The sequence below is a fragment of the Cryptomeria japonica genome, chromosome 6, assembly GCF_030272615.1.
Source record: "Cryptomeria japonica chromosome 6, Sugi_1.0, whole genome shotgun sequence".
Taxonomy (NCBI): domain Eukaryota; kingdom Viridiplantae; phylum Streptophyta; class Pinopsida; order Cupressales; family Cupressaceae; genus Cryptomeria; species Cryptomeria japonica.
Window position 1 is genome coordinate 666,309,432 of NC_081410.1, and position 10,292 is coordinate 666,319,723.

Here is a 10,292-nt window from a genome sequence, read left to right on the forward strand (position 1 = left end):
ACCAGAAAAGGATGCATAATTCTGTATTATCCCCCTTATCACTCTTGCCTCACCCAAAGAAGCCTGACCAAATAACAGGGTATCATCTGCAAACAAACAATGGGAAATTCTTTATGGAACATTCTAAACCCTAATTCCCTTCCAAATCCCTTCCAGCTTAGTGGCTCTAATAGCCCAACTGAATGTTTTAGCTAGGAGAATGAACAAGAAGGGAGACAGGGGATCCCCCTACCTCAAACCTCTAGAGGAGGAGAAAAAACCACAAGGGGAGCCATTAATTAGAACCGAGAACCTTGCAAAAGAAATACAAGCACAAATCCATTTGACCCATGCCTTGGAAAAACCCAATTTAAGTAGAACAACACACAAAGCCCCCCATTCTACTCTATCATATGCCTTCATCATATCTAATTTGAGGATCATGGTCGAGATTCTCTGAGTAGAAACAAAATGCAGAACCTCATGCACCACTATAGCTCCCTCTGCCATCTCCCTTCCAGGAACAAAACCACCTTGTTCTAAAGAAATGATCCTAGGCAGAATTTTAGCCAACCTTAAAGAGATAGCCTTAGTAAAAATCTTGTACAAAGTGTTACGTAAAACAATAGGGTGAAAATCAACAAATGTATTAGTAACCTCTTTTTTAGGAATAATTACAATCATTGTAGTATTAAGTTCTTTCAAAATAGACCTATTCCTTCTAGCTTCCTCAAGGGCCAATAAAACATCATTTCCCACAAAATCCCAACATTTCTAAAAAACTAAAGGAGTAAAACCATCCGGTTCTGGAGCCTTATCAGGGTTCATTACAAAAACAACACTCTTAACTTCATCCAAAGAAAAAGGAGACATCCACATTTTATTATCGTCCGAAGATACCAAAGAAGGGATATTAGAAGAAATGTTATTATGAAGATCTCCATGCTTCAAAGATAATAGTGACTTAAAAAACCTAACTGCCTCTGCAGCAATATCCTCCTGTTCTGTTAATAGTTTGCCATTTAAACACTCAATACAAGATATCCTATTCCTACTTCTCTTAATTTTTGTTGAAGAGTGAATTTTTTTGGTATTTCTATCACCATCTGAAAGCCAGAACTCCCTTGATTTCTGTCTCCAATAGATTTCTTCTCTGGTCAAAACTTCTTCAAGCTCTTCTTTTAGCAACTTTAGTTCATAAAAAACAAGTGGCACCATACCATGTTGAATCACATGTGAATTAAGACATTCAATCATATCTTGAATACTCTATTTTTCCTGAAAGATGTTCTTAAAATACAAGATATTCCATTCTCTAATGTTCGATTTCAAAAAACTTAACTTCTTAGCAATCTGAAACATTCATGATCCAGAACAATAAGGAACAAAATTCCACAATTTTTTGAGCAAAGGCAAAAAGGAAGAATCTCTAAATCACATAGGTTCAAATTTAAAAGGTGACTTAAAAGGAGCTTTGTCTTCCAGAATTGATAGGGAAATTGGAAAATGATCTGACCCCAAAATTGGCAGAATAGAGGAAAAAAAATTTAAATTCTGAATCAATCCAAATATCTGATAACAAAAACCCATCTAACCTTTCCACAATCTGCAAAAAATATCTTCTCATATTTGTCCACGTGAAAACCCCATTCTGAAACTGACAGTAAAAAAGACTCATGTCCTTAATGAACTTCCCAAAGTCTTCCATGATTTTTTTATTAGGGAGAATACCTCCTTTCTTTTCTCCCAAATCAGTGATAGCATTAAAATCCCCCCCAAAGATTATAAAGGGACCATGCCTTAAAGGGGAGGAAATCCTCTTAAGCTCTTCCCATAATTTAGTCTTTCTTTGAATACTAGACAGAGCATAAATATTAAAAATCCAAAACTTAACCTTCGAAAACTTGCTTTTAACTAAGGCCAACATCCAATTTACAGTAGAGGCAACTAGCTCAACCTCAATGTTATAGTTATTCCAAAGCAATGCCAAACCCCCTGACGCACCACAAGCTGGAGAGAAGAGGAAATCCCACCTTCTCCAAGAAGAAAAAACCAAATCAGCAGACTCCTTTAACAATTTTGTCTCTTGTAACATGAAAATATCACATTTAACTAAGTCTATCTGGGACTTAATTAAGTGCCTCTTGTTAAGGGCATTTAAGCCCCTAACATTCCAAGATATAATTCTCATTGCTCTCGAGGGGAGACTGAGGCTCCCCTCTTTCCTTTAGACGGAGAAGACTTCCCTTCTCCAAAACTACTTTGAAGATTACGCTTCACAGCCCCCGACCTAGTCACAGGAGGGCTATTGACAGACCTCTTACTCCTCTTACCTTTAGGAGTAAAACTTGCTTTCATAGTGCTACCAAGAGAAACCAAATGCTTCCCTTTCCCATCACCAAGAGAAAGAGACAAAGTTTGTTGAATACCAGCATCAATGTCCAATTGAGTCTTTCGATTTTTTGGAGGCCTACCCCTACCAGGAGAAACCACAAATGAAGACCTAATTAGAGTATTTTGGATAATTGGTAAACTCTTACTTGACCTAGGAGAAGTCATGACTACATTATCGATGATGCCCACTTCTGTTGAAGTCAAAACCTCAAAAGGATTAGTAGATGCAAAGATAGGAAGGGTCAATTTAATTCTCCCCAAGTCATTCTCAATGGAGCAGATAACCCTATTCGTAATGTCCTCATCCATCTGATGCTCACGATCTTTAAAAAGATCATTTACTTGTTGAACCGGATTTTCATTTGGCACAATAACAGGAATGTCCCTCGACTGAATATTATTTCCTAAGGTGGCATTATTATCCACATTCACATCAACATGCTGTGAAGAATTATTAGACACCAATTCTTTGACTTGTTGAGCGAGGGTAGCATCATCAAGAAACCCTAGAGAAGAAGCGCCAACATTAGATTCCGAAACAACCCCATCTTTCTTAGCTAAAATCTGAACAATCCCCTGGCAGTCCTTACCCTCTAAATATTCTTTTGGCTTCTTTGAACAGACAGGATTCCCACCACCATCATTTGGTGATAATAAATGAGAGACATTATCCAATAAATTTGAGGTATTGAGATTTGGAAGCAATTCTTCCACATTGTTGCCCCTTGAAACCACAATATTTTGGTGAGATGTTACCATCTTATTCTTACTTGCAAATAACCCTATAGACTTCGGATTGTGAGACACAACATAATCCTCTCATTGCCCAGCATCCCTCATAACCTGGTTAACCTCAGAAGCAGCGGGAGGTTTCCCTATGGACCCATTAACTAACAATTTATCTAGAAATGGATTATCTTTACTACCTAAACAAGGTTCTGCCTTATCCTGAATAGAGGATTTCGAGAAATCCATAAGCAAAGGAGCATCCAATTGCAAGGATGTTTTACCAAACTCTTTCTCTAGCTTATTAATTGGTTGTCTCTAGAGACCCTCATGAGATTTGATGTTATAGGTCTGAGGGCAAACATTATTAGGGTTTAGTCAGAACACAGATTTCTACCAGAACCTCCCCCTCCACAAAATCAAATCTAGATGATAAGAAAGAACCACAAGTATTACCAATTTGTTCCAAAACTTCTGGGTCCATAAATTCGAACGGTAATTTGGGCAAGCCAAACCAAAAAGGAACTAATTTAAAACTTGACTAAGCAGGAACATAAAATGGTTTCCAAGCCGAAAAAAATAGTAAATTTTTACCAAACCAGTAATGTGAAGATTTTAAAACTTCATCCCTAACAGAAGAAGAGTTAAAAACAATAATAAACGCATTTGCAGAGACTAATTGAAAATATTGCATATCGAACCATTTTTTCTGCAATTTATGATGAAATTTAGATAAACTGGTTGTTTCCCCCCATATTTCCCCAGAAATAGCATGTGTATGCAAACAACGAGCTTTCAAATCCACATAAGAATCAAGTAAATCAATGCATGGAACAGGAGCCCATACTTGTGAAGACGACCCACCTCCTAAATCAGAGGTGATTTGATTTTCACTTACCTTATCCTCTTTTCCTGATGTCAAAGATTCCCTTACCTTATCCCCCCTTTGATGTGACAAAGATAGCTCAAGCGGGTTACTGTTAGATTGTTTCTCCACTGTCTTTTCACTAGCATTGAGCCGAGGGACCCTATTTGCCTCGTTTACAGATGAAAACTTCACAACCTTAGCATAGGAAACCTTTCCTCCCAACTTTGTAGATCGTTTTCCTGGAAGCTCCATGAAGTGATTTCAAATAAACTTTTGGCTCGAACCCTAACCAAGATGACTATGATCCAAAAATCTTTCCTGCCCTTCACCAGATCTATCCATACTCTGCCAATTTCCCCTGTTTGGACCTTTGTAAAAACCCTGAAAATACTGGGAGACCAGCTTGAAATTCCTTATGTCTTTCCCCAACTAGTTCTGCGCTACCATATCCACCCATTTACCCTTTGTAAAGACCAGCTATGAGACATGCGGCAGGTCTTCCCAGCCCACATCGGCCCACGCGCCAACAACCCTATTTTCGCCCATATCGAGCGAGAAATTGCAAAGTATAGAAACTAGTGAATTTTTAATCCAATACATTGTAATCTAATATATTGTAAAAGGTAGTTATAATTTTATTATTTAAAAATTATTACTTGGTTCAAAAAAAACAAATGGCCCACCTTTCATTGTTAAACTATTGAAGACTATTAGTAAATAGAAATAAATGAAAACATTAGAAAAAAAATTAACATGTTTTAATTGATGATTTTGATTGATTGATACTTTGACATCTAATAGTTTTAAGTAAATGCATTAATATTCCAGCAAAAACTAATAATAAAATAGATTATATATAAATATTATTTATATCTATATTATTTATAATATAATATAGAATAATAGAATAATTTATAACTAAATTTGAATATAATATACAATTTATATAAACTAAATATAGAATCAAATAATAAATATTTAAATAATTTATTTTTTAATAAAAATGTATAAAGCAAAACAATTTAAAAAAAAAACTTTCTTTTAAGAACGAGTCCTTGGGAAGGCGAAGCCCACGTTTGCTATTGTTCTAAAGTTACTGAATTGCCGCACAGTCTGTGAATAAAGTAGCATGATGCAGACAAAACGGCATTAATGACATAAATGCCGCACAGTCTGTGAATAAAGTAGCATGATGCAGGCAGAACAGTATTAATGACATAAAAACAGTCACAGAAACATGCAAAAGGATACCAATCGGCCACGTGAAAAATGGCCAATACAAACCAATGAAAATATGAATGCATCAGATTATATAATCTGATCGTCTTACTTCTCTTCTGCAGGATTGTCTGAAAAAATCAGGTCGTCTCTTTCAAATAATAAGGCAGCAGATCTGTGCAGCTAATAAAACAAACGTTATAATTATGTAACTGACTCCGGCCCCAGCCACCCAACTAACAAGAAGATTAGGTTCAGAAAATGGTACTCGTTTTTCTTTTACCCAACTAAAAATACTGGTAGATGGGTTCTTCAGTCAAACGGAACAATAATTCATTTGATAATCTGTTTTCAATAATCGATCTTACTGCTATTGCTGTTTGAATAATTCAATCTACATTCAGTTTCGTTTTGGATGTTTTGAATTATTTTCGTAGTCATGGAAGAATACAAAATCTATATAGGTCAAATTTTAGTTCAGGCTGGACTTGCAGGCATGTATATCATAGTTAGAATTGCTTTTGACAATGGGATGAACCGTTACGTATATCTAGCTTATAGACAAGCTGTTGCTACGCTTGTAATGGCACCTATTGCTTATTTTTTAGAAAGGTATATTCATTATACTCAGTACAAACATGGCAAAACCAGATCTGATTCAAATGTTTAGTCTCTGTACCCATGGCAATACATATAAAAAGATTTAGATGACTGCTAGAAAAATTTACACTGGTGGAGCATAATGATATAATATTAACATTTCGAAGCCATATGCATAATTCCAATTCATGATGTTCATGCACTGTGCAGAAACGAGCGTCCCCCACTGACTTGTACTATATTCTGGCAGATCTTTCTTCTTGCCCTTGCTGGGTAAGTAGGAAATTCATCTACTCTACATATAATAATAATTAGCTTCCAATTCTGCTTGATTTGATGATTTGGCATTCGTGTAAGGGGACTAACTGGTGTAGTAATATTGCAGGATTAGTGTGAGCCAGAATCTATTTTTCATCGGCTTGGCATACACTTCGGCCACCTTTGCAGCTGCAATCTCAAACCTTCTTCCTATTTTCACATCTGTGATGACCATTGCTTTTCGGTATTAATAATTTTTAGATATGAGTAAATCAATAATAGTTGGTAGTCCCATGCAAGTTGGAGAAATTAGTAAAATTCTATTTTTCTCATGCAATAGTAAAATTCTAATTTTTTTTTTGGATTGTGGTTCAAATTACAGTTGATCATATGCATGCGGAGAAATTAGCATGTCAACACTAATAACCTTTTACTCAAAATTGCCAGTATTTGTGGACAAATGTTTCAGTAGTTGTGCACAAATGTCCCAGTAGTGATGCACAAATAGATCAATTATATATCAAAAAACCTAAAAAATGATTGGCTATTAGTATATGTGAAACTTATCAAAGAGCTTTCTATTATCATTTTTCTGACTCCTTTAAAATTAGTAATTAGAAAATTGAATGCAGAAAGATTAAATGACTATTAGAACATGATCCACTATTGATACTCTTCCCTAACTATCCTATGACAAAATTCCTCCACTTCATGACACATTCTCCCTCCAAAACAGCATGCCAATTTCCTGTATTTAAATTTGTTCATGGATATTCTATAATCCTAGTATTCCTTAGAGATACATTCCCTTGAATATCTGTCCAACCTTCTTCACCTCATTTGTGCATCTATATTTGCTTCCTATTTGCTTGGGAAATCACCAACTAACCCTCTCCTTGTTTATCCTCTCCCGTTATTCTACCATTTATGCTTGATTCCCTCATCCATAACCTGCCCCGGATTCTCTCATAACAGCGCAGGTGGGCATTGTGGGCAATGGTTCTGGGATTTGGCTTCATCCCCACTAATCGCTTTTGTTGAAAGTTTCTAAATCCTTGCTATTTGTTGTTTCTTGCTGAAATTAGGTTCTTTTAACTGCTACTATTTGTAATCTTTTAATTTTGTTTCTTTTATGAAGTTCTCTTGAACTGCCCTTTTTTTATTTAAAAAAAAAAAAAAAAAAACAACTGCGCGAAGCTTTAGATCACCCTTCTCGTCCATGCACCTATACTACATTATCTCCTTCCATGGACTCTCTTTCACCATTTTTTTCCCCTTTCTAGAGGCAAAAGCTTGATGGATGTCCATATTTTGTCAGTACTGAGGAAAGTGAATGCTCAACAATAATTCTCCTTAATACTATAAAAATATAGTCAGATATTTGTATTAGAGCAATATAAGCAGAAGGGATGCTATATGAAATTTTGTCCATATGAAGACATTGCCATACAGAAATTTCTGTTAAATAATACGCTGCCCGTAAAAATTTTACAAGCTTCGATGACCATCAAATAATTCATCATTGAAATAACCAGGAGTTTGATTATTATATGCATTTTGACTTTGCAGATACGAGAAAGTTGACATCAGAACTAAGCGTGGACAAGCAAAAATTATAGGGACTGTTATATGTGTGGGAGGGGCTATGATTATGACATTATACAAAGGCTCTACGATTGTTCTTACTAAGACGCTTCTCCTAAAACTGAGTACATGGTTTCTGGGTGCAGCGTCCTTGTTCGTTTGCTTGCTTTTTTTGTCAGCATACCTTACTTTGCAGGTGTTCATTGTCTCCTTCAATCCATTTCTACATTACAAAATTATCAGTAATCATATGTTTATGGACGGAAAATTGATCAATGTTTCCTGAACACAGGTCCCAGTTTTGAAGGAGTATCCCGCTAAAAAATCATTCCTAGCATTGGTATTCTTATTAGCCACACTCCAGAGCACAGTAATGGCCTTAATATTTGAGCCAAACATCTCTTCCTGGAAAATAAACTGGGACATGGACCTTCTCAGCATTGTATATTCGGTCAGTATTAAAAAATCTCTCTATATGCCAAAACCTCCAAATATTTTTAACATTTAACATTGATTTGATGCAGGCACTATTGGGTTCAGTATTTACATTCTTTGTGCAAACCTACAGTATCAAGGAAAAAGGACCTATCTTTCCAGTACTCTTCTATCCATTATCTACAATTATAGTTGCAGTCTTGGAGCTGACTATCTTTCATTCGAACCTTCATCTGGGAAGGTTAGATAATTTCTCAAGCATGAATTTTTAACTCCTAAAGAGTGATCGGCCTATACAATATATTTTAGTCATCCATTTTCCTGTTTTGCAGCGTGGTAGGAGGAGTTTTGACAATTGCAGGACTTTACATTGCCCTGTGGGGAAAAGGAAACGATAAAGAAGAAACAAAGCCATTAGAAGAAACAAGGCCATTGGAAGATGGGGTGGAAGATGGATGTACTAACAGCATTGAAGATTGTACAGTTGAAATTCAGCAGCCTTGTTAAAGATATGAATGTCATCAGCAGAGTACAACTAATAAGTAGTACCATGGTAACAACTCCATGGTGGACCTTAAATTTGGAAACTCCATGGGATCTTTACTATTACTACTATTACTAGCACTTCATTTAAAACAAGATGTTAGGATTACTAGTATTTATTTGATTATTTAACCATCAATCAATAATTAATTAAATTACTTGTGTGTGTTGCCATCAAACAGATTTTCTAATCCTTTTTGCAGAGCATCAGGAACAATATATTAGAAGTATTTATTGGTGATAATTATATCTATTTTGACAACCAATATATATTAAGTAGAATTACTTGTTGAACTTCCACTTTCAAAGCAGCTAAATGAGAGGAAGTATTTGCAATCCCTAACAATAACATTAAGCTAACCTCAACCCTAACCCTAACTAAACTAAAAAATGATGCATAATATTTTTTTTTATTATTTAATATTTACATTAGATTGAAGATTGCAATTCAATTCATAATGACAATAATCTAGGGGAGAGGGACCAGTAATCAAGAGGGCTAACTTCGTCAACATGTAGCCATCACACGGAATATCATAATACTTTTATTTTTTACAAATGTAAAATGGACACTTAACTATCTACAAGGTTTGAAGGAATGACTCCTCATGCAACTCATCAAAATAACAGGTATAGTGCGAATTGTCCAAAAAATCACTTTTAAAAGATTCGACATGTAAAAATCCCTAGTAGTCGAATAGAAAAATATCATTTGTAATTAGTATTATATTGTATATTTATATAAAATATAACTTATATGCAACTTAAAAGAACCAAATACCTATTTGTAATCATAAATGTGCATTTTAATATATCCAACACCAAAGGACCAATAGTTGAACACAAAAATATATTTCTTGTTATAAAAACAACATATTATTATATAAAATACATTTTGTATTGAAAAAAAAGGGACCAATTGTTGAACACTAAAACCTTTGGACAATCTCTCATATTTCATAGAAAAAAAAGGTATTTAATATGTTCACCTTTTATATTTGTGATAAGCGTTACCCTTTAAAAGTTCAAATCATGACTTAGTTGATTCCCTCCATGTCTGTTTCTCAAGGTTCTCCTTGTTTGTTTCAATAATTTAAGTGTTTAGTCACGACCCTTCTAATATTATGAAGTTAGTCACACTTCATTCACTTTCTCTAACCATGGTCACAGAGTTGTAGATTTTCAAAAGTCCCCGATCGCTTGACCTTTCTCTTTGCTTTATGTTTTAGTCGCTCACTGTGATCTTGCGACGTAACTTTATCGGAATTCTTATCTAGCCAACCAGAAGCTTTGGGGAGAATTTCGCACCATTTCGTGCTCAAATGAAAATTTACTATACATAGTAACCTCATTTAAATGCAAGGTTGAGACACCATTTTTCCAACACCACCATTAGATGTATGTAAAGCACTAATTTTTTATTGGGTTGACCATTACATTCAAAAGAGGGAAAATCCAATAGATTCAATAAAAAATCAACAAAGATTAAGACTGAATACTAATTGGATTGATTTTGGGGGTCTTCTCTTTTGTTAGTTGAAATGCTGAATTAAGGTAAAGTGCTAAAAATTGAAGGTAAAATTGAGAAAACAACGAGCTACAGACGCAATATTTTCATACACACATGTATATGAGAAAAATATACAAATTTAGATTTGATCCTTGTAAAAGATCCAAAAATGTCAGG

At 34.9% G+C, this 10,292-nt stretch overlaps 1 protein-coding gene across 1 annotated transcript; it reads left to right on the plus strand.

Moving 5' to 3' along the window:
* The first annotated feature begins 5,501 nt into the window (after window positions 1–5,501).
* LOC131070711 (WAT1-related protein At1g21890) lies at window positions 5,502–8,763 on the plus strand. Its single transcript, XM_058006315.2, has 7 exons — window positions 5,502–5,797; window positions 5,996–6,058; window positions 6,171–6,287; window positions 7,613–7,823; window positions 7,920–8,078; window positions 8,152–8,303; window positions 8,395–8,763. Exons 1-7 carry the CDS (start codon window positions 5,625–5,627, stop codon window positions 8,567–8,569), a joined length of 1,050 nt encoding a protein of 349 aa, XP_057862298.2. The 5' UTR covers window positions 5,502–5,624; the 3' UTR covers window positions 8,570–8,763.
* The last annotated feature ends 1,529 nt before the right edge of the window (window positions 8,764–10,292 follow it).